This window comes from Mixophyes fleayi, chromosome 9, assembly GCF_038048845.1.
Source record: "Mixophyes fleayi isolate aMixFle1 chromosome 9, aMixFle1.hap1, whole genome shotgun sequence".
Lineage (NCBI taxonomy): Eukaryota > Metazoa > Chordata > Amphibia > Anura > Limnodynastidae > Mixophyes > Mixophyes fleayi.
In genome coordinates, this window is record NC_134410.1 from 51,859,120 (window position 1) to 51,884,831 (window position 25,712).

At 39.8% G+C, this 25,712-nt stretch overlaps 1 protein-coding gene and 1 long non-coding RNA gene across 2 annotated transcripts in view; one reads left to right on the forward strand and one right to left on the reverse strand.

Annotated features, from left to right (window-relative positions):
- Positions 1-738, reverse strand: part of LOC142100654 (uncharacterized) — a 289,058-nt gene extending 288,320 nt beyond the window's left edge. Inside the window, exon 1 of the long non-coding RNA XR_012678874.1 lies at positions 661-738. This is a non-coding gene — a long non-coding RNA (uncharacterized LOC142100654). The remainder of the gene's footprint in view (positions 1-660) is intronic.
- The window catches only part of LOC142100653 (synaptotagmin-like protein 2), an 85,814-nt gene that overhangs the window by 57,198 nt on the left and 2,904 nt on the right, over positions 1-25,712 (forward strand). Inside the window, exons 6-15 of the mRNA XM_075184355.1 lie at positions 3,061-3,151; positions 3,843-4,886; positions 9,552-9,650; positions 10,719-10,810; positions 11,015-11,116; positions 17,223-17,392; positions 21,783-21,885; positions 22,212-22,373; positions 23,103-23,181; positions 24,738-24,837. Coding sequence (XP_075040456.1) covers positions 3,061-3,151; positions 3,843-4,886; positions 9,552-9,650; positions 10,719-10,810; positions 11,015-11,116; positions 17,223-17,392; positions 21,783-21,885; positions 22,212-22,373; positions 23,103-23,181; positions 24,738-24,837 — 2,042 coding nt within the window. The remainder of the gene's footprint in view (positions 1-3,060; positions 3,152-3,842; positions 4,887-9,551; positions 9,651-10,718; positions 10,811-11,014; positions 11,117-17,222; positions 17,393-21,782; positions 21,886-22,211; positions 22,374-23,102; positions 23,182-24,737; positions 24,838-25,712) is intronic.

Here is a 25,712-nt window from a genome sequence, read left to right on the forward strand (position 1 = left end):
AGTTTAAAACATGGTTAAAAAAAATAGTGCAGTATGTTCCCTTTTCCTACAACAGGAAAATAACGTGTCATAAAAATGTGCAAGGTATTTATACAATCATCTTTAGGGCTGGCACTACCACTCAACAAACCTAGACTTTTGTGTAGGGCACCTAAAACACTGAATGATTGAAATAGAGCGCTGGTGCCTATACTTGACCCCAGGGCTGCCAAGAGGAATTCAGGGCCCGGGTACACCAAATTCATGGGGCCCCCCCCTCATAGTCGAGTAAGCCCCAAAAAAAATTTGCCCCAAAATTTTTTGGGGTGTGTAGTATTACATTCAGGGGCGTGGCAATGCACTGTTGGGGCATGGCTAGCCTAGTGGCGGTGCAAAAATTTTCAGAGTGTGGTCATGCATTTGGGGGCATGGCAAATGCGCCATTGGGGCGTGGCTAGCATCAAAATCCCTAGACTCTCAATTCGCCGGAGCGTCACATATGTTCAAGCACGCCCGACTTTCAGGACATCTACCACCACAGTGTAGTATACAAAGAATGCAGTGTGTACACAAACAGTTCAGTTTTGACCTACACCTTACATTGGGCACAACATTCACCAAAAATTGCCATTGTCCCTACTAGAATCACAACATTTCACACACTGTGCTGCTCTCTCCTACCTGTTCTTCTCACTTTCTCCACCTGTGGCTGCTGGTTTCTTTAGTTGTGGCATGTCCGGATCCAGAAATGTTGAAGGACCTATTTTGAAAAAAAAATGGCTACATTTAGAAAATTACAGCCAGCCCCGGCGTTAAATCAATAGCACTCACGATTAATAATTAGGCCTTCCTCCAGCCCCAACATTAAAATAATACTATTCACATTTAATAAATAAACCTATTTCCCTTCCTGCAAACAGCCCCAGCAGTACCTATTTCTTGCAACCATCACTGCCATTAAATAATTCATAGTCACATTTAATAAATTTAATAAATATCATTCTCCCTAAACTCACCCCAACATTCAATAGCCCCCAAACCTTTTTTTCTCCTCTGTTCCTCTCTCCTTTTTTTCCTCCACTTTTCCTCTTTCCCACCTTTTTTTCTCCTCTGTTCCTCTTTCCCACTTTATTTTCTCCTCTGTTCCGCTCTCCCACTTTTTTTTCCTCCTCTGTTCCTCTTTCCCACTTTTTTTTCCTCCACTGTTCCTCTTTCCCACCTTTTTTTCTCCTCTGTTCCTCTCTCCTTTGTTTCCTCCACTGTTCCTCTTTCCCACTTTTTTTTCCTCCACTGTTCCTCTTTCCCACTTTTTTTTCTGCTCTGTTCCTCTCTCCCACTTTTTTTTTCCTCCTCTGTTCTTCTCTCCCACTTTTTTTTCCTCCTCTGTTCCTCTTTCCCATTTTTTTTTCCTCCACTGTTACTCTTTCCCACCTTTTTTTCTCCTCTGTTCCTCTCTCTTTTTTTTTCTCCTCTGTTCCTCTTTCCCACTTTTTTTTTTTTTATTCCTCTGTGGCTCTCTGCTTTTTTTCCTCCTCTGTTTCTCTCTCCCCTTTCTTTATAGTACTGTCCCTCTCTGTTTTCCTCCCCTTGCCTCTCCGTTTCTTTACTTACCTTTTGTCAACTTCTTTCCTTTCTTTTCTTCTCTTCTGTCTCCTCTTCTGTCTTCCTTCTTCATGCTGGCTGCGGCGCTCCTCACTGACTGATGGGCGTGACTTGATCACGTCACGCCCGGCAGTCAGTGTGAATGGAGAAGAGAGGAGGGACACGGCGCCACGCGATCACGTGAGTATCGTTTTTTTTTTGTTTTGTTTTTTTCTTCCAGCTCCCCCCACCAACGAATAACCCCCACCCCCCCCCCCCCCCCCCCCCCCAAATGCGGGAATTTATTTTTTTTTAAAAAAAAAAAAATCGCAAAAAAGAAAATAAAATAAAAAAGCAAAAAAAAAATATTTAATTAGCGGAGAGGGCCCGGGTAAAATGTACCCGCTCCCCCCCTCTCGGCGGCCCTGCTTGACCCTCTGGGTTGGGGGGGCTGAGATAATTAACAAGATTGGGATCCTGTTAGTGACAGCTTTGCCACCCTGTGGTCCCAGTATAAGGGTTAGGGGACCCTGAGTGCCTTTCTAGCTGCACTCCAAGCAATGTAACAAAATTATTCACACCCATAAAAGTGCCACATGTAATAAAGACAGTGTCATGATCTATTTAAGCCATCAATAAGAAATGGCACTAAAGGGTTAGGAGACTGAACTTTGATATGACATTTACAGTGCACCACCTAAAGCTTTTCCAACCCTCCAGGTGCACTTTCACTCTCGGAGGAAAAGAAGTGTGGATCTATTCTTATTCTCTTAGCTTTAGAAGTTTATATTGAAATGATGATGATGAATATAAAATTGCTGTGTTAAACATAATATTCTCAATTCATGTAAATTTAGGGCTTTTTTCACGTGGAAAGCATTCGCGTGTTTAAAAAGAAATAAATGTAGAGGTAGAATGAAAATGACATTCGGGAAAAGTGGTATTCTATAATAGTAGTCTATAAAAATGGTCAGTTGCAAACGTCATCAAGATGGAGAGAATTACCAATTGTAACTTTCTGTTTATAAATAAAATAAAATAGTTTTTTAGTGGGTTTTTTTATACAAAAATATTTTTGTCTTTAACATTTTAATGTTTTTATTGTAGGCATTTTTTTATTATTTCTTGGATTTTGATTTATTTATATTATTGACCTCTTTTAAGTATAAATAAAATATTATGATATTCATTGTGGTTTTATGGTAATTTTATTCAAATAAAAATATGAAAGACAACAAAAATTATGTTTTTTCTGCTGTTTATGTTACTGTTTCCAACAAACGTTTTTTGGGAAAATTCTCCAATGTTTTAAAATGTAAGAAAAACAAACAAACAGCGTGTCCTTACTTTTTTATATTGTGTTCTATACTGTGTCTAGGCAGTATTTTTTAAATAACTAAAAATAATAATTAAAGAGCATCTATACTAGCTAATTGCTGAGAATAATAAATCTTCATTTTGGTATATAATTTATTTACATATCTGCATTAATTATTACAGAGAAAAAGCATCAATGACATTAAAAGAGCAGATTTTGCAAATGATGTAAGCCTCCCCTCAACCTCTGAGACATGGAGCCTACCTGTACCAGGTAAAGTCCACTTGCTCCTAAAGATTTGTTTGCTTCGTGGAATAGTTTTATTGTACATGTGTAGTAAAAAGTGTAGGTAAGTGAAGATTGACAATGTCACCAAAAAATTAGGATGCCTACCAGGCTTGGACTCGCCATGTAAGTTACCAGAAGCTCCTCTGCTGGCCCCAAAATATTTTTTTGCATTTTCTAAATTAATCATGGTATAAAATGTTTCCTCTACAGTGGCACCATCTAACTAGATTTACCATTGGACCCTTTGTATCCCAAGGTGATACAGATGTCCATCGACACTTGGGATCTGTTTTTAATTTTCTCAAATCACCAGATATTTGGGTGATTGAGAGGTCTGAAAATTAATTTGTGGTAAATAAATTGACCAGAGTTTATGACAGAGTTAATGACAATAATTATGATTTTAGTGAGACCGGGCAAGCAGAATTTTAAAGGCTTAAACATTGTTGTAGTTATTGCAGTAGTTTGTCTTCTGTATAACTATCTTGTGCTTCTGAGGTAGAGTACACTAAAATGTTCCGCTTAAACATGCCGAGTCTGTTTAAGAAATAATGTTACCATGTTTCTGTATCCAAATTTGATATAGTGAAAAAGATTTACAATAATTTATTGTAGAATATGTAATATAGAACTTATATATCATTTTAAGCTGTGGTATTTTTTTTTATCTCTGTAGAAGAACATGGAACAAATTTGTCTGATTGCAGTGAGCGGGGGCTTCAGACTTCTACATCGAAACATTCTCCACTAACTAGAAAAACGTCTGTTCCAGAGAGAAGTCCAAAAGAAGAAAGTAGCAGTCCAAGTAAGATTCCAGTTAAAAGAAAAACAAGTAGGGAAGCATTTAAACCTGAAACCTCATCTCGTTTGGATCATTCAAGTGTCACTGAGAAGAAGACAGAAGCATCTGGACAGTCGGGATTATCCTCTCCAGAAGCAGAATTGGCTAAAAACATCAAAACAAATGCAAACTTTGAAGTTCATTCGCTGAAGGAGATGCAGACAGAGCAGGAGCCTGTGCTAGACAAAGACCAGTTTATTTCTCTGAGGAAATTTTGGGAGAAAGGTGGAGCGGTTTCTGGAAATGCGCACAGTCATGTAGAAGAAGAAGTGGCAGATACATGGCATTCACCAGAGCCACCAGCAAAGCCAAACCACTTAGTTCCTGTCCAGAACAGCACAAAAAGTAGTGATGAGAGGTCTATTCCTGAGTATGCCCATAGAATAAAGCCTTTCCCACAAAGAGCACCAGTTGTGTCCTCCAGTGAAGATGAAATGGTCCATGTGGCTCCACCTCGAAAAACTTCATCCTCTTCAATACCAAGATCAACTTATGCCAAAAGCAAGGGGGCCTCCATTTCTAAAAGCAACTCGGTATCAGAAAGCAATGGGACAAGCTCACACAGTGAGGACAATAGTGGAGTAAGCCGCTCTTCTAAGAAGTCAAAGCTTCCCGTTAGAGTTTCCCCAGGTATCAAGGAGACTAAAGTGGATCCAACCTCACCCACAGATAAACTGCCAAAAATCTCTGAGCCAGAGGTGCCAGACTCTGTGGAGGAATTAATTGTACCAGAAACCAAACCAGAAGTAAAAGAGTCACTGTATAGCAAGGTTCAGATCTTAATTGACGCAGTCTCCTCTGATGAAGAACATGGCAATGCCGATGCTAAACACAAACCTGGAGATGTGATGGGACATTCCCCACTGGAAACTGAAAATGGTATTACTATTTCAGGTTTTTATTGATCTAGCATCTCTAGAAACATACAGAGATATACATCAAGTATGTATGTATAGGTTCAACTAGACAAAGGTGCCAGTGTGTAGGAGCCAATGGACAAAGCTGTTGTATTGCACATGTTTTGAAGTAATAGCAGATGGAATTAAATAATTATGGTCAAGGGACAGTCTATTATATACCCTATATTTATTTTTACCCTGTGTATGTTACTTGTGCTTACTAAGGCACCAGGGGGTAAATGTATCAAGCTGAGAGTTTTCCAGCGGGTTTGAAAAGTGGAGTTGTTGCCTATAGCAACCAATCAGATTCTAGCTACCATTTCGTAGAATGTACTAAATAAACGATAGCTTGAATCTGATTGGTTTTTCAAACCCGCCGGAAAACTATCAGCTTGATACATTTACCCCCAGGTGTTTGAATATGAAAGTACCATGACAGCAAAAGCTGTTGAATGTAACCTTATCCACTACCAGTTTTATTTATTTATTTTTATATGATTTGGGATTATATCTAATATCAGCACTATTTTATCCATGTTGTATTTAAAGCATTGCTAGTTGTTTTACACAAGACAATCACTAGGAATTCTAGTTGTTTTACACAAGACAATCACTAGGAATAGTAAAAAACAGATACGGAAATAATTTCACTAACTAAAAATATATTTGAGAAAACACAGAGGGAAGATTTAGGCTCTGCTATTTCCCCTTTCTTATGTCCTTGCACTGAATTGGGAAGAGGACACAAAATATTTGCACAGGATTTAGAGCTTATGGCTCTGATGTTAAATGTCCAGTAAATCTAAAATATAAGCTGCCCTGTAATGTAACTATGAATAACATTCACAAATATATGAAAGTTTCAGTAACTTACAAGAAATTCTGATAACGTATATAAAATGACAGTCTGATCATGGGAGAGCCATTATTCCTTGGGGACTTGGAGTGATTCACCACGTGATCCACCACTAAACCCTAGCATTAGTAGGCCTCTGATTCACTTCAGCTGGCACTGTGTGTCGGAGGAAGGGGATACCAATAACTTACAAGCAGGAATAGCAGTGTGACGAAGATCAGCTGCTGTACAAAACGCCTACAGACAGCCCCTGAGCAAGACTTTTCTCATTGAAAATACTGCACTTTTATTTCCAAAACACATTATCCTATGTTCTTTATTACATACATTTTTGTTTGACGTTTTATTTTTTTCTAATAAGTAGACTGACATTGTCCCGCAATATCAACAAGTATATTGCATTCCAACATCATTGATTCCATGAAGTTTTTAAATGCATAGATGGACCCTGGTAAATGGGGCTTAGGAATATACAATGTACAGAGTAATTTTTACAGCTGATTTTATTATTATCTTTATAGTCCCTTGTACACTAAAAACACTATTGGTCCCAAAGTCCCCTCAGCCCAGGAAAGAATAAATTATGTCTGCACACTTATGCAAATCCCAAATGTCATCTGCAAAGATGGACATGCTCACTCCCGGTCGGCTACTTCATACAATTCTGCTGCACTTTTCTGTTTATTATGGAGGACAATAACTGGATTTCTTCCTGACGTCAAACAGAGCAGAGGAGCCTCAGGAAGAGAGTGAGTTACTGCTGTCCATAATTATAGGGAAGAAATATTTCTGCTATTGGAAAGCAGTACTGGTCCACTGCTGCTGACCTCCTATTTGAGGATACCAGTGTCAAAGAAAAGTAAGCTGCTGCCTCAACGGGGCATATTCAATGAGCCGTAGAGTCCCTCCGGAAAAGTCACGAAGGCACTCTACGGCAACGTAACGTCGCAGATTTCTCTACAACCCCCCCTATGGCTGCGAGGAGAAATCCGCAATGTTGAGGTACAGTAGTCCCTTACCTGACAATGTGCGCAGCCACGATGTTCGGAGGAACATTGCGGCTAATCGAATACACCCCTAAGTGTACTATAACTATTTAGGGCCTGAGTCATTAAGGAAAGTAAGGCAAACAAAGGAGTAAATGTTATAAACCATGTTACAATGGAAGGGGTGCAATGTAGTTTATTATTTTGCACATAAGTTAAATACTGGCTGTTTTGTCAAGCAGCACACAAATAGTTGATAGCTTTATTTTTACACTGAAATGTAAAGATGATCTAGGACATGCCCTACCCCAACTACAAATCTGCCCCACATTATAAATTGACCTCCCCCTTCAATGCAACATGGTTTTTGCCCATGTGCAAAGTTACTCTTATTTTATGCTTTGCTCTTCTTAATGACTCAGGCCCTTAGTGTTTACTATAAGTGCACAGACTTCTGCTACTTGGTCCTCTTCAGTTGTTGTGTAACTACAAATTCTCGCATGCTGATATTTGTTCCACAACAGCTGGACAATTGCAGGTAATTTACTTCTGTCTTGGTGCAACAGAAAAAAGAAAACCAACCCAGTCCTCCCATTTAGACCTTACTTGTCAACTGTGCAGACCTGCCCTCTGGAAGAAGCAACAAAGTCAGGGAGGGTGGATCGGGTGACACGACTTGAGGGTCATCATAACTCATCCACTGATGCACAATGATCTCATTGTAGGGTTCAAACTCTGCACGGTGATGCGGTTTGAATCATCACAAAGTGGCGGGTGGGCCATGAGAATGCAAACCATGCCATCCTACCCTTATTTGTGCCCACGTTTCCCACAATGCAGGAAAACTGCAGACTCTCTCAGGAGTCCAGGAAAATCTGGGAGCCTCCCGGACATTCTGGGACAGATGGCATGTATACACCATCTCCAGGAATTTCTAAAAATCAAATCCATAATGGAAAAAAAATGCTCTGCATGCCCCCTTCTAATCAGGGAATATCTCCATAAACGTACCTTCCTCGCTCCTTGTATATCAACTAAAAAGCATCCCGCAAAATTAAATCTTGTTTGTACATGTATATGCACAACCAGGAACATTCATACACCTAGCGCTCACGGAGCAAATAATACTGCGGCATAACTAGTCAGAACATACAAAAATGTTCCAACCCCTGTAAATACCGCTAATGTGAAGTGCAATATCTATGCAAGTTGCAAAATCTGGTACATTTGGTCAAACACTGACAAAAACTAAATTAGCATTGCATGCAATACATTTTTGCACTTTGGTAAATAACCCTTACAGTCTTATAATTTTGGGCCCTATTTGCTAATTATGTGATATTTACTGCGATAGCTTACAAAATCTATCGCAGCATAACGCTGTGATGCATAATGTTGCACCAAGTATTTACCAACACTTGTGTGCGATGCCATGCAAAATCCCCCCCTCCTCTAAAATAGAGGATGGGGCTTCATATTGCTCCTTACACAGATGTGATTGTCCTACGTAATTGTTCTTCTTTCCTCTTATTTCTATTGATCTTCTGCGCATCTGCCAGTAAAATATCCGGGCATGCGCAGTTCATGTATGTGAAAGGCTCCACCTGGATAAAGGTAAGTCTATAGGGGCCTCTGCTCCATCGGGTGCCTAAAGTCATCCTAAAATGGAGTTAGGATTCTATGTTTAGCGTAGTAAATTGCATAGCATGATGTGAGTGAGTTCTCTGTACAGCGCTGCGCAATTAGTGGCGCTATATAAATAGCTGCTGCTGCTGATGATGATAGCTTCGCGTTCCCCATATTAATATATGGGGTCTGCTTTCAGCATTGGTAAATGAGTTGAATCCTTTGTAAATAATAGGATGAAATGTGATGGCTATTTTACGGAGAAAACTGCTGCTTTCTCCATTTCTATGGCTCATCGCATCTTTGTAAGTAGACCCCGTTATATAAAAGAGCTAACAATAATATGCACAAAACTATATACATACGTTTCAATGAATTGTATGGAAGAAAGTTTTGATTGTAAAGGAGATTTTTCTACACCCAGCAGAATTCCTTTGCAGTAATCCCATTAGAAAACTGCAGCCAACTTTACCCAGCCTGAAATGGCTGATAACATAGAGCAGTAGCTTGTACTCAGCTACACAGTAAGGTCCTCGTTTTGAGTTGGTAGCAAAGAATAAAAGGAGCAAATTTGCTCATGAACAACCTATGTTGCAATGCAAGGCGTGAAGGAGTTTTTTGTTTGCATGCAAGGAAAATACTGGAGGCTTCTGTATGATGCACGACTGGTCAGCTTTATTTTTAGATTATCTTGATATGCCCCTCACTACTCTAAATCTGTCTCCACATTTTAAACCCCCCTTCCTGCAGTGCAATATGGTTTTACTAATGTGCAATTTGCTCCATTTTCTTGCTTTGCTCCTAACTCTAAATTAGGCCCCAAATGTTAATACCATGGGGTAAATGTATCAAGCTGAGATTTTTCCGGCGGGTTTGGAAAACCAATCAGATTCTAGCTATCATTTATTTAGTACATTCTACAAAATGATAGCTAGAATCTGATTGGTTGCTATAGGCAACATCTCCACTTTTTAAACCCTCGGAAAACTCTCAGCTTGTTACATTTACCCCCATGTTAAATATATCAAGTTCTGTGAATGTATAGGACATATATAATACCTGTAAATTGTATTAGTTGCTTAATGTAACGCTGCTTGTGTTTTATAGTTAGGGCCCTTTAATAATCTAGCATGTTCTATTGATGATAAAACTCCATAACCATTTCCTTCCACTCCAGACAGGAGCATTGATGAGCATCCTGAACCTATTGCTGCATCCAAGGCTAGTGGCGTTAGCAACGCAAGAAGCATGGTGAATATTTATACAACAACAGAAAGTGAGTTTCACAGGAATCACAAACAATTTGTCTGTCCCAGTAATTGTTTTTCTCCAGGCTTTGGTGAAGATAACATTTGCTCTTTATTTGAAATATTGTTCTCTTGGAGACTTAATGACTCTAATAAAAGCCAGAGAGGAGTAAACCACGCAGAACATGATAGGGCAACCTTGTGCCTATCTGTCAGTGCCTAGGAAATCAAGCGTTCAGTTTACTCTGATTTACAAATAAAGTGTTTGTTCATCCACATCCTTTTCCTGATACAAGTTGGGGAGTCAGGTGTGAAGCAGATTCCCTAAGGCCCTTGTCTTTTTATAAAGAACTGCTGACAGTTTGTGCAGGGGAAGACTAAGATGCAAAAAACATGAAAAAAATCAGCTCTATATATATCAATCACTAAAACTCTTTGATTTGACTGTTTTGTCCTTGGTATTATATTTTTACTTTCATTTTACCAACCACTTTATTACGTCATAGTAATTTGTAATGTTTGCATTAATAAAAAACTTACAATTAAAATAGTTGTATAGCTTGACGAGGAGTAGAGATGCTACCGCCTTTGTCACTAAAATGTGCACTCAGGGCTAAATTAGAAATTGATTGTTCAGTGCAGCCCTGTTGAATGAATTTGTTACCGGATGATGTTTACCATATTGCTTTTAGGAAAGTTACTTCCAAACATAAAAAATTTGTTTAGAAGGAGCCTTTTGCCCAGGGTTACACTGAACAGCAAATTCTCAATGAAGACCTCCCAGGTAGATTGTTTGAAGATTAAAATTGTATCTCTTTCATAGCCAGAGTGCATAGCTAGCAGGAAACAGCAGGAAACAGAGCTTACCAGCCAAAACTTAACATCATGAGAAGTATGAGGTGTGTTTAAGTCAGTTAGTGGGAAAGATCCATTAAAGAATTGTGGTATACACTAGTCTTAAGGAAGATAGAGCAGGATCACATGTTGCCAGTTTAATGTATCCTAGTTGTGTACAAATGGACATTTTGGTCTCTCTACACAGGCCTTTCTCAAGGTTATATCTGTCACTATTAATTTCCTGCTTTTGTTTGTCTCAGCATATAGCAAACCAAACACGTTAAGTCACCAGCTTCTGGAGCCTGAACGAGCTAAAGAGCTGAGCAGATCCACTCCAGCCCTGCACTCTGAGGTAAGAGCATACCCAGGACAAGCAAGCTCCTGCGCTTTACAGTCATGTGTTTATTGCATGCAATAGAAGTACGTACAAACATATTTATAGTAATATCATGACAATAATATTTTCATTAATTTAACTTAAATTAATTGTATGAAAAGGTCTTTGCATATATATGTTTCAATTATTTTCCAATAATGTTTCTGGTTATGGTTTTAGACTGAATCTGACACTGCCTCTGAAATCAGCTTCAAGCTCAAGAGACATAGGAAGACCCACAGCAGTGGGAGCAACTCCTCAGATATGGCATCAGTCTCCTCTGTAAGTGATAGGAGGGTATCATATTCCACAGAAGCTTTATAAATCATAGTAGTAACTCTCTAGCAGACAGGGCCTGATTAAGGGTTCTGGCCGCCCTAGGCTAATACGACCACAGCGCCCCCGCCCCCCCCCCCCCTCCGAATATATTTAGGTGTATAGGAACACTCCTGAACAGTGTCGGACTGGGGCATGAAGGGCCCACCGGGGGAATTCAGTGATAGGGGCCCACTATATTGGGGTGTGGCCAACTTTAGGAGTGGGTGTGGCCAGTAAAGGGGGTGTGGTCAGGCCATGGAGGACAACTTATAGCACTATTTAAATGTGCACCTTTTGCATTAGACCCTGCCCATTCTACTGGTAGGGAACTACATGGGACCCATTAATAAAACACTTGTGGTTTGGAAGAAACTCCAGTACCAGCTCCTGTCGTCTCCTAATGCACCAAGACAGTTACTTATGATAAGTGCATCATTTGGTTACCTCCAACCCTCGCCTCATATGTTGTTATTGCCCATCATGTATTGAGCTTATTAAAAGCCATTACAAGGGCTACACAAACCAAATAATAACATCATCAATTAGAAGACATAAACTGCACAATTAATTTTTTAGTACAATGGTTACCAACCTGTTGTTGTTGTTGTGACATGTCCTGGAATAAAAGTCAATTCATAAAAAAACAAGTGATTGTAATTCTCAACAAATCTCAGTGAAATCCATCTAATTTCATTTTAAATACGGTTGATATATGCCTATAATACTTTCACTATATCACCCCTAAATTCTAAACAGGACAACCATCAAAAAGAATGCACAATAGGCAAAAGGAAAAATATATAAATATAATTATGTTCTCCTATGCATGTGCCTTTCTACACTAACATACAATATAGACCAACATATTATACAACCCTGAATGATTATATTTTCAACTGGATGCAATTGGAATACTAGACTACATGAAAAGCTCCCTTCATTTGCCAGATCTTGTATACACAGTCTGATTATTAAAATGACTCTTTGTTATAATTATTTTTTAAGGACTCTTACAGAATATGCCACTCGTCAAAGACCATACACACAGCATCAGTGCTACTACGGTTGCGTACTTCACCAATGAATGCTTGTTGAGAAGGGAAATTTTAAAAAACAAAAAAATGAACAGAATACAGCCCATCCAAAGCCTGTCACATTTATTCCATATATGCTGGTATGCTGCCAGTGTTGTATGAAAGAGAATATAAATATCAAAGGACGGGCGCAAATGGGGGAAGGGTAAAGAAACACAAGGATTGGGTCAATGAATAAGTCAAGGGGAAAACGGTCCCAAAGTCATTAAAGGATGTTGGTCTTCTAGTTCCACCTATACCGATGTCCCAGATGGTAAACTTACATCAATGTGACCTTTTCTATTCCATACAGTATTTGAATAATGTGTCCTCTTGCTTCAAAAAGCACCACCACGATGTACTTTTACTCCCCTCTAAACCTGTTTCTTCTCCTCACCAGAGTGCACATATGGGAGACCAGGGAGAGAACAGAGAAAGATCTCATGGTGTTTTACGTTCTCTATTTATTAAGTTAAAACATGGGGTTAAAAACACTCACATTTTGTATGTTAAAAAGGTATCTTTCAGTCCATATGTTTCCTCGATCAAACGGCAGTATCCAGCTTCTGTATCCCAGCCACGACCAAACTGGCTGGGCTTCAGATAACCCGGGGAAACTCTGCAGCGTCAGAGGGGGCGTGGTCTATTGCGTCCAGTGTTGTATGAACCTATGATGACCAAACTGACCTTGGATCAGTATGTTGATATCAGGACGTCCCCCTCCCCTGCTCAAACTGCTGAAAAACACACTACCTCGCCTGGGCTCTCTGCATCTGCGCGGTAGTGTGGTTACAGGAGATGTGACCGCTGCCGCCATCTAAACAAAGTTCAACATCAAGCTCCGCCCTAACAACGGAGGGGGCGGAGCTTCAACCCCGTTGGGCCTACCGGTGGATTGACCGGCTGTCCGGCGGGCCAGTCCGAGGCTGCTCCTGAATATGGATGTTCAGGTGTATTCTCCAGCATTCAAATTTAGACAGATTGTGCCATTGTCTCTTACCTGTTCTTGCTCTTCTCTCTTGCAACTTTGTTATCCTCTTGCTGGCTTCTGGAAAGTTGGCGTCCTGTTTTGAAAATGCAAAAATGTATTATAATGCAAACCCTGAATGATTAGGCCCTTTAGTTAAAACAAAACACTCCATTATGGCCAGCTAAAAGTACCCCATTGGACAGGCATATATAAGCAATATCTGAATATTTGTTGTCAATCAAATACAAACCTCTACCAGCCCCATCTCACTAATATTTAGTATTCTAGTGATTGCTGAGACCACCCATGTGACCACCACACAATCATGAGATTCTGCCCCCCAAAGCTGCTCTATTTTTTAAATACTCCCTGCAGCCATTTTCCTTAACCACAACCCCCCCCCCCCCACAGCCATTTTCCTTAACCCCTGCTGCAGCCATTTTCTTTACCTCCCACCCTGCATCCATCCCCCTTGCAGCTATTTTCCTTACCTCCACTCTGTAGCTATCCCCACCCCCAGTCACATCAGCCCCCCTCCTCTGCCCTCCTTCATACATATCAACCTCTCTCCCTCCCTATAGATTTTCATGGCAGCCCCCCCCCTCCCACCCTATAGATTTGTATGACAGTCCCCCTCTCCCTCCCTATACATATGCATGACAGTCCCCCCTCTCCCTCCCTATAGATATGCAGGGCAGTTACCCCCCCTCCCTATAGATATGCAGGGCAGTTCCCTCCCTCCCTATAGATATGCAGGGCAGTTCCCCCCTCCCTATAGATATGCAGGGCAGTTCCCCCCCTCCCTATAGATATGCAGGGCAGTTCCCCCCCTCCCTATAGATATGCAGGGCAGTTCCCCCCCCCTCCCTATAGATATGCAGGGCAGTTCCCCCCCCTCCCTATAGATATGCAGGGCAGTTCCCCCCCCCTCCCTATAGATATGCAGGGCAGTTCCCCCCCTCCCTATAGATATGCAGGGCAGTTCCCCCCCCTCCCTATAGATATGCAGGGCAGTTCCCCCCCTCCCTATAGATATGCAGGGCAGTTCCCCCCCTCCCTATAGATATGCAGGGCAGTTCCCCCCCTCCCTTTAGATATGCAGGGCAGTTCCCCCCCCCCTCTCTATAGATATGCAGGGCAGTTCCCCCCCCTCTCTATAGATATGCAGGGCAGTTCCCCCCCCCTCTCTATAGATTTGCAGGGCAGTTCCCCCCCTCCCTATAGATATGCAGGGCAGTTCCCCCCCTCCCTATAGATATGCAGGGCAGTTCCCCCCTTCACTTACCTGTAGTTGTGCCAGCGTCGCTCCTCTCCTCAGATCAGCAGATAGGAAGTGAAGACGTCCTGCTTCCTGTCTGCTGCACAGCAACAGGCAGCCTGGCGATTGGCTGTTTGTTGCTAACCACTGACCACCAATGCTTTTAATCATCGAGCCCTCCACCCCCCCCGCGGCGACCCCTCCCCCCACCGTGGCGACCCCCCGTGGCGACCCCCCTCCCCCACCCCGAAAAAAAAAATGAATGAAGAAAAGAAAAAAAAAAAATACCCGCAGCGCCGCGCCCCCCGGGACCCAGCGCCCCAGGCTGCAGCCTGGTCAACCTAGTGGTTGATCAGGCCCTGCTAGCAGATAACTAGTTGGATGTATGATCTTCATTTCATGTAGAGGTGCATTTGTCAGCAGGTCCACGTCGTCACTATGTGCTAGTGTTATGGGAGAATTCAATTAGTTGCAAAGTGACCCCGGAACGTCCGTGAAGCACTTCACGGCAGAGATTTGATAGAAATCTCCGCTCATTTTTCCTCGCCCAATAGAGGTGCGAGAGAAAATGAGCTGGGATTTCTACCACAATTGCCAGCATTGTGTGTGGCACGATGTCTGCGTTCCACCTTGCCGCCAACTGTATTCCCTCCTTAATGTTTAGATTCTCAGATTGGCTACATCTTTTCCTAACCCCTCCCACTTCTAAGTTGCCTATAAATGGTCACATATATGTTGGCTCAGCTGAACAACTCTGTGCTGCTGTTAACATTCTCATTGCCTACTGTTTGTTATTACCAGTGGACAAAGTGCGAAATAGCCGACAGCAGACTAGGCTCCCAGAAGCTTTAGGGATTTGGATAGTATGAAATTAATTTTAGATGCTTTTCAACATTATGTAGTATAATATAAAGTATATTAAATTCTCCCCCAAGTCTTCTGTTGCCTCACCTTTCCTTAATAGCTCCAGAGTTCCTACATCTATTTAATGTGTCCTCTTCTCATCTCTTCCTTATGTCTTCCATGTTTCCCTTTCGCCTATGTGTCTGTCCGCACTCCCTCCGTGTACCCATCACTCACTCCCCACTTGCTCTCCTTTGTGTCTGATCTCTCTGCCTTACTTAGGCTTGGTACACACTACAGTGTTTTCAGCCAATTATCGGCCAATCAACCGATAAACGACTGTTCAGCCTGATATTGCATTAGTGTGTACACTGCAACAATGAGCGACTATAGTTCCAAAGCACATCATATAGTTTGATTTGATTTTTAAACCAAAGTAAAAATCTCGTTCAATGATGGAATGATGTAGTTTCAAATCTGGAGCTCCCATTTTACTGCCACAAAGCAGCAGACCATATATTTCAGTAACAGGCTGTCCCTGGGCTTGCATGGTAACAGGGAACACTGGTGACAGGACTGGTCAGTTAGACGGGTGTGGAGACACGTGCAGTTTTCTGTCCCCTGTATATATAATGCTCACTCAGCCCGCGCCGAACATGCTCCCACCAGGAAGGTGGCACCACCCTTCAGACTCCCGCTCACATGCAGTTATTCTTAATGACTGCAGATGAGTAGACAAGACCTCACTGCACTCCGCTTGTTGTACTCAGTCATATGTCAACCCACTAGTTTTGGTCCTGACACATCCGCTTGCTGTCACTACATGAGCACTGCTCCTTTCCCTGAGTCCTGATTCACCAAATATTGCTCACAGAGGGGAGAAGACGTGCTGGTATGTCATACCGGCACCAACCATTATTACCATGTGTGTATTGAAAAACAAATGCAATAGGGACTTTGACCTTTGTCAACCTTAGTCAAAGGCACCTAAAACCTAGATGAAAATGTAAAGACGTGATTGGTTTCCTTCCAATCCTGTTCAGCTCATTGGGGTTAAGGAGACAATGTAAAGGGGAATATAGAGGTGAATTATGTCCACAGTTCTGGCACTGCATTACATTACTACATAGGTGTGAGCGCATTGATTCATCACACCTGAAAATAACACACTGCACATACAGTAAATTGTTTCATAATCACATGTTTTTGATGTTAACATAAGATGTGAGGATTGAAGTTAAAACTTATATTTATATTGTGCCAGCCATTTGGTTAAGTAAGGTGAATTATTATCATATAGATACTTTTATTTATAATCCATTATGTAGATAATGACTTCATTAGTTGTGATACTGTGCATATCCCACCCTTGTTACATATATGTATGTACGTATGTAAACACATCTATATATACATATATATACATGCACACATATATACACACACACACATATATATATATATATATATATATATATATATATATATATATATATATACAAATATATACATATATGTGTGTGTGTGTGTGTATATATATATATATATATATATATATATATATATATATATATATATATAGATGTACATATATATATATACACACACACACACATATATATATATATATATATATATATATATATATATATATATATATAAACAAGGGTGGGATATGCACATTATCACAACTAATGAAGTAATAATCTATAAAAATACATATAAAATATGTGTACTGACTAATCAAAGTAAAACAAAATATGCTGTTTTCCCCAAATCACACCTAAATAAAAGAATATATTGCATATGTGCAGAAATGTGTGTTTGCAGTGCATCCTCTGTCCAGTTTAAAAGTGACAAAGAAAATCTTGCTGAGCAATGTAGAGCATATGTCCAGTAATGCTTTTGTCTTGTTTCTTCCGGTAGGTCAGTAATAGTGTCCTCAGCGTGTACAGTGGTGACTTTGGCAGTGTGGACGCACAAGGAACAGTTCAGTTCTCTCTGGACTATGACGAGAAGAACCGTGAGTTCCATATACATGTGGCTCAGTGTAAGGACCTTGCAGTTGTGGACGAGAAGAAAGGACGATCAGACCCGTTAGTATTATTATCTTAACTTGCAGCACATTTTTAAAGGTGCTTTGTACCCCAGATGAACCTTTTATGTAGACCTTACCATCCCCTAGTTCTCCCATCTCACCAAGAACATTTTAATCTCCATAATATGCTAGGAAGCATTATGATGGTGTGGAGGTGAAGTTGTTTTGGTGAAAGGAGGAGTATTTATTTTACATCGTATTAAAACAAAAAAACCCTCGACTAAGCAGTGCTCAATACTATTATCACCAAGCCATTAACATAGACTTAATTGTTTTGTAGGTTATTCCTGGAATAGAGCCGATCACATAAAGCCAGTTAGTGCAGATAATTATTGGGCCAGTTCGTAAATCATCTGATTTTGGGGCATCGCTCTCCTTTTGGAGGCAAACACATAGCAATACTGGACCAGTATACAAATATCAAAAGGAATCTGACTACGTATGTGGCCAACATCATTGTGTCAAGTTTGCTTCTGTATTCCTAATAGTATTTCATTTATTCAGTCACAGCAGTGTAGCATCTTATATATTTAATGTTACTGGGTTTTATGGTTTATAGAGAATGATCGTGTGATATGCAATCTCCCAGCATGCTTTGCCAACAGCTTGCAGAGAATGTAGGGAGTGGTAATTGTTCAATATCTGCCAGCTATAGGTTGCATAGCCCTGAAATAGAACACTACTATTGTATTACTGAATTATCCCTGCATAAACTCTGCTGTGATTTAGAGATTATCTGAACATCAGCAGTGACAAGCGAAGAATGTGTCTGTTGTGAAACATTTTATATTTCAAGGACACGGGAAACTTCTTTGACAAATGTGTTGCTGCATCCAAGTGTAACTAATGTCTCAATTTGTAAACATTGTGTTTTGAGATGTACTTATGTATTTATGTCATTATTTATACAGCGCCAGACATGAGTATAGTGCTTGACAATACTAACAAAATACATAAAACATAGAGATGTTACATACATAATTATAATCACAGGGAGCAGTACATAGTAGCAGACAGACTTAGGGCTAGATTTACTAAGCTGCGGGTTTGGAAAAGTGGAGATGTTGCCTATAGCAACCAATCAGATTCTAGATGTCATTTTGTAGAATGCAATAAATAAATGAAAGCTAGAATCTGATTGGTTGCTATAGGCAACATCGCCACTTTTTCAAACCCGCAGTTTAGTAAATATACCCCTTAGACTTATTATTAATAACTTTGCTGGTTGTGTGACTCTCAGGTTACCCCTGTGTATATTAGTGCAGTAGCATAGTCATGCACTTATACATGATGGAGCTACAAATGCACTAGGGATTGTAGAGTAAAAGGCACTGAATTCCAATGTAAATACTAGAGCAATTTGTCTCCCATTTCATTGCGCAAACTAATTTACCACTGGAGAACCTGGAAGACGTGCATAGCTTTTAATGCAAGTAAATTAAATATTTAGATTGGTTCATGATTATTTTGTATTAATACATGTGGTAATAGAAGCTTCAAGTTACCCACGTAGCAATCAAATCCTAAAAATAATCCTTTGATTTTCCAATACTTACTATACAGTTATGTTGTTGCTGTAGGTGGGATGCTCTTATGCTTATCCCTAAAAACCTGTTTATTTTGCACCAGTGTTAACAACTATAGCAATCTCAGGCTGTGATTTGAATTGACAGACTAAAAGCCCAGTCTAACTTAATAAGCATTGGTCACAATCTACACACCAACTGCTTACTCCAGGGCACCCATAACCAGCTAAGGATGACTTTTTACTGTGAAACAAAACACTGCCCTGGACATTTTCTGAAACTAGCACCTGGAAAAACATACTAGTAGGTTCAATGGCTGCTGACAAAATTAACCTTAGTCTGTTGGTGTATGTATGTTAGGGACTGTAGAATGTAAGCTCCAGTGGCGCACGGACTGATGTGAATGGTAAATAATAGATAGATGATGATGATGATGATGATGTTGAAAGGGGGTGAGGAGGATGATGTGGGCAGGGAGGGTAGTGATACTGGCAGAGTTGACCCATTCTACATATACGAGGTGTGAAATGTAAGGACTAATGTTATACCTGACACCATCTCCCCCAGGCATTACATGATGGTGAGTCAAGGGCAAACATGAGTATGTGCTATGGAACCTTGGATTTCAACATACTGTGGGTGACATTTCCAAAATGCTAGAGGTACATGCTTAAAGTAAGGGAAGCTCCACAGTACAACTTAAAAATACATCCTTCACACATCACATAGGATAGGCAACCTATGCCTCTCAAGCTGTTGTGAAGCTACAGAACCCAGCATGACTTGCCCAAACATACCTCTGACTGGAAAGGCATGCAAGGACTTGTAGTTCTTCAACAATTGGTGAGATAGGCACTGTTTGAAACCAGCCTACATGAACCTCCTTCCCTCAACTGCAAAATATAAAACAATATTAAAAATAAATTATATTGTGCAAGTATAAACAGTACACTTTTATGTTGCATACATACATTTCATGCAGGCATTTAAATCCCTAATTTAATAGAAACCTCTCCAAATAATCAGTACACTGAATTGCAATGATGGGCATCAGACAGCCCGAGAGCCGTATGTGGCCCTCAGAGCCTTCACATGGGGGCCCCAGCTCCTTCCTGCTTTATTGTCAGATTTGTTTGATATAACTTGTAACACTTTTTTAAAATGCCTGCTGACATGTTATTATTATAATTAGATGTCTCTACATTCAATCATCAAATTTATTGTTTAGAGATTAAGGTTAATTTGCTGCCTTTTGTGGGTTAGAGGGCCGCCAATGTGACCCTAAATGGTATCCGGTTACCTATCACTGCCATAGTGCATAGATACAGTGCTCTCTGCATAAATCCCTGTGTAATTTATATGCAGGTATATGTGTGTAGCTGTATACATGATGTGCAGATGTGTGTATGCATATGTACACATGTGTATGTGCATTTTATAGATCTTTTATATATAGTTACCGTATTTCCCCATGTATAAGACGCACCTTTTTCCCCAAATTTTTGGGTCTAATAACTGGGGTGCGTCTTATACAGGGGTAGTAGCACTTACCCTGTCAGATGACTTCTCTGTCCGGTAGAGTCTTCTCTCCGTCTGATCCTGATGCTGGAAACCCGATTAAGGTCCTCTCTGCGATGTCCGGATGTCCGGACCTTGACAAGGTCCTGAAAGGCATTCTTTCAGGACCTTGAGGTCCTGAAAGGATATCCGGACATGGCAGAGAGGACCTTAATCGGGTTTCCAGCATCAGTATCACACAGAGAGAAGACAGAAGACTTTACCAGACAGAGGAAGCATCTGACTAGGGTAAGTCAGAATTCACTATAGCGTAGTCTCTCCACTGTATTAGCTGCACAAATACTCTGTGAAAAAATTGAGGATAATGTTTATCCTCAATTTTTTCACATGATTTATATAGGTGCGTCTTATACAGTGGAGTGTCCTATACATGGGGAAATACGGTACTTATAGTTTAGTTTTAGTGGTCATTTTCCTATGCAGAAAATGAATATGAAAATAAACCTTTCGTATATCTTGAATATATTTGCCCTTTAAAATGTGAATTATTAGAACAGTGATCAAAATAAGCCTTTATAGTCCTTAGTAATTAACACAGTGCTGTAGTTTGGCAGCATGGTGCTACTTATATCTAAGTGCCAATAGGACTCACTTTCTGTGATAATTGCAGAAGAGACTTGTTAGAACAATTCAAACACATCTAGTCATTACCACAGTAATCCTGGCAGGGCGGAATCATCTGACTGCTATCACTTCTGTAGATGCCACTTCTAATAAAAGGTGTTTATTGCACGGCACAGGAAATAGATATTTGTTTAATATGTCTACTTCTGATTAGAGCTTACTTCCCCATAACAAAACAACTCTATTGCTAAGTAGGGCTATATCTGCTTTATAACCGTGTCTGCATGTTTCAGTGATCAGTTTATTCTGCACAGTAAAACCTTCTTGATTTAAATATTTTAGTTTATGAACATGAGTAATGTCTGTGTCAGCTGCACACTACACTAGAGGCTGAACCAATATATTCATGAGAAAGCAGGAATCATTGAGACATAAGTCATAGTTTAATTGGATTATAAATATATTGGCCTTTATGGACTTCTATAGTAACCTCACCTCTTGATCACAGTAACAGAATATTACATGGAATGAAAACCTGTTGTTAGTCTGATATTTGCCATAGAAATGACAGCGGTCTGCTGGTTACATATCATTAAATGCAGGCTCCATTATAGATTATAGTACTTATCACCATTCTGAGAGTCACATGTTTTAAAATTATAATCTTGTGGCTCAATAAATAATTTAAAATGTGACTGTTATATGTTAACTATTTTGAAGGTATGTCAAGACCTACCTCCTCCCAGACAAAGCCAGGATGGGCAAGAGGAAGACATCAGTCAAAAGAAAGACAACCAGTCCAATTTACAATGAGGTCTTAAGGGTAGGTCTGTGTGTATTGGCCAAAACAATTTGATTTTTGCTATTACTAGTTAACATTCTTACATTACAGCTACATAAATCCAATTTATTAATACTTGTGAGTGCACATTAGCTGCAGGGTACACCTTTCAAAACACTCAGAACAATGTACTACTAGATTTACTACATAGAGACGATCCCATTCTCCTAATCTTCTGGGATCATTATAAGGCATCATGATGATAATCATCAATTTCCTATTCAATCTATATTTGTAGGGATTATTCTTTGGTTTTGTCTCCTTCTGCGACTGATTTCATTGATGCTTTGGGGTTTTTTATGTTCTAGTACAAAATTGAAAAAATGGTTTTGCTGATCCAGAAACTAAATCTTTCGGTGTGGCACAATGACCCACTCGGCAGAAACAGCTTCCTGGGAGAGATGGAGATTGATCTGACCAGCTGGGATTGGAGCAACACAAAGCCCAACTGGTACACCTTAAAACCGCGGGTGAGTTAGCATCCTGTCATAAGATGCACTAAATGTTTGCAGAGTCGTCAAAGCAAGTTGGATGAAATGCAGTTGCATAGCTATTTCATTTAAAAAATAAATTCTTAAGTAAAAGCAATACAGACAAACACAAAATGGAAAGAAAATCTGGAGGTGCTTTGAAAAAACCTCATAAAAAGGAGGTTGCAGCAGCCAGGGGCAGGGGGGCACCTGCCCTCCCGTACCAGTCCCTTAGTGGGCTAACTTGGGCTGGATCACTGGGCCACCTGCATTTTGTTTTCCATTAAAATGTCAAGTCTTAACCCCCACACTAAAATTTGCCAGCCCTTTCCTGGCAGCAGCTATTATGTATTAGATGTGTGATGTTGATAGTATGCCCTCTAGTGGAGAATTGCTAAAACAACGGAACAGTTCTAACATACCAAATTCTAATGCATAGTAATAAAATGTACAGAATATATATACCTTATCTGTTATTAAGTGATACATAAAATAGGTAGATGATAGTATATATTTTATAAAAAAAAAATGCACACTCCTGTATTGTACATTTGTACAATTTATTGAAGACAAATAAAGTCTGTGTTGTCCTGTATTTTCACCTTTATTATGATGAAGAAGATTGGTCAGATTATTCAGTAATAAATGTAATATATACACTGGCATCCTCGAGTTGTTATTTATGGCATATCACTTATTATATGATGGGGTGTTTCCTTCTCCCCTCAGAGTCTCTCGGCTATGAATGGCCTGGATCACCTTGGAGTTATGAACTTGTCGGTTAAATACATCCCTCCAGGAAAGCTTGGTAAGATACTGCAAGGATAACAGGATCATCGAGCAAGGAGTAAATGCTTCTCACTCTTCCACACCTACTTTCCTAAAGAGAATATATGTTATTTGTCTGGGAAGGCTGCCATGTTTCAGAACATAGCAGACATATCCCCACAAGCCATAGTGCAGCATATGCTAATATATTGTAAATGGTGTTGCCAGGGACTGGCTGGCTTATTTAATCCCGGGGCGGGGAGGATTAGCGAGACTCTGCTCAGCAACATTTTAAAGCAAAAACAAAGGAAGGTAGCCCAGTGACCCAGCCCACGGTAGCCAACTATGGGACCAGCCAGGAGCCTCCTTTCCTCCCAGCCCAGCCTGCCCCTGAGTGTTGCATGTTATCACCTTGGCTGTGCAGTAAACTTATTGAACTGTAAAGGAAGTGAGATTGTGTCTATGTTCATTGCTTGAAGACGTGTAGAGCTGGGAAACACAATGACTTAAAGGGAAGTCATTGCTCTGTTCCATAAGTATTAAACTGACATTGATAAATTTAGTGAGTGATCTGTGCACACCACCTTTGATCTCTTTGCTGCAGTGGGCTCCACCAATAGTCCAGCAATCTATCACAATAGAAGTGTTCTCTTCTAGCAGGAGGTTGAAATCAGGAGGTAATTGTTTATTTTTTGTATTCCTGTGACCATCGAGGATGTTCCACACTACCCCTAACACATTGATTACCATAATTTGCTGTGGGCCTGTTGTTTTTCACACTGGGATCAGCTGGTTTGGGTTGACGGGCAGGGATATTGAAAGATGAGCCAAGAGATGTAATCAGGATCAGATCAAATGTGCAGGGCACAAAAAAATGTATCAAAACCTCAAGTTCATATGTGGCGAAGAGGTATCAGCGCCAGCAACTTGCACTTGCTGAGGACAGTCATACAAAGAGAAACAGGCATAAAAGTGATAGACATGTGAAAAGACAAAGTTAAGGCAGCCCCCCAAAAGTCAGGAAGTGCAGGTCAAATGTCCTTGGTGTTTGTGTGTGTGTTGTTTGTGGTGGTGGTGGTGTGAGTGTATGAAGGGTTGGGGTTTGGGCTCATAGTCTTTATCCAGGGATCTTTAGCTGTGCAGTGGATGTACATGATCAATATAATTAGTAAGCATCTTGTCAATGTAAACTCATCCAGTGTCTCTTTGCAGCAATAACATTTATTGAAACTTTACTAATTTACTACTTATTATCCTACAGTACCCGAATGCCCCTCGTTCTTCCCCAATAGATATGTCTGTTATATTTAACTAATGAGTCATTTTCTAGAGGAGAACACAATTTGAATAATTTAAGAAGAAATATTTAGTTTTACATTGTCTATATATTAAAATGATATTTTACATTATTCTTGCTTTGTTAAGTCTATAATCTATTATGAGTACCCTGCAATAGAGAGTTTACCAGTTGACAATTGAATTTGTGGATAAACATCAATATTTTTAAACAATGCCCTTTTGAAGGCTGTGAGCATAAATCAGCCGGTGATTGCAGACACTTCTTATTGCTCAAGAAAATATCTCCTTATGTTTCAGGTCCAAAACAGCCATCCTCTGGAGAGGTCCACATCTGGGTGAAAGATACTAAAGACTTACCACAGCTTCGTCCTTCTGGGGTAGACTCGTTTGTAAAATGGTGAGTCATTTCCGAACACACTTATCTTCATGCTTAATTTCCAAGTGTATGGCTGCTCCAATTTACAAGGCAATTAAGAAACATGGTGATGACTAACCGATGCATAAGCCATTTGTTTGAAATTGAATCATAGTCTGAACATTACCAATACTCTACTTGAACTATGACCTGTAGAAACATAGATCTATTTGGATGGAATGGCTGGAAATGAATGTTACACAAATGTACATAGGTAACTGAAGATTGCTTTCCATGACGTGCTGTTACATTTTTAGTTTCTTACCAGGTAGATAGTTGTAGCTGTATTAATATTTTTACTGCAATACTTCGAATTGCAGTAAAAATTAAAATGATACTTATTTTCACATTATGATTTTACTTGTTGATAGATTTCTGCTTTCATTTTTTTGACATGCCTCCATACATCTAGAGAAAATCTCTTTTTTCCCATCTATTTTGCCTATTCATAATTTTCAGGTTTTTTTCCCATTAACAGTATGATTTTGCTGCCTGATTTATTTCCATATTTTATGCCATTGGCCTTAGCAGAAATTTGTGAATCAATTGATGTTGAAGTCCCAAATGTGGGCTATGATTAGCTTTAAAATGCAAATCCATTTTTCATGTTTTAATTGTATGAATTGTACGTTTTTATCTGAGTAAATATTTGTTTTTATCTGGATAAATTATATTGATCGCCATTTTCCTTGACGATCCTTAAGAAAATTCAATTAAAGTATTTTTAAATAGAATGTGAGTGCGGAACATTGAGCCCTTACAGAGTACATATTTACTATTTATCATTTTAGGTTTTCTGCATGTTTTAATTCTGTTAGTAAATACATTGAAGGGCAGAACATAGTACAGTTGTCTTC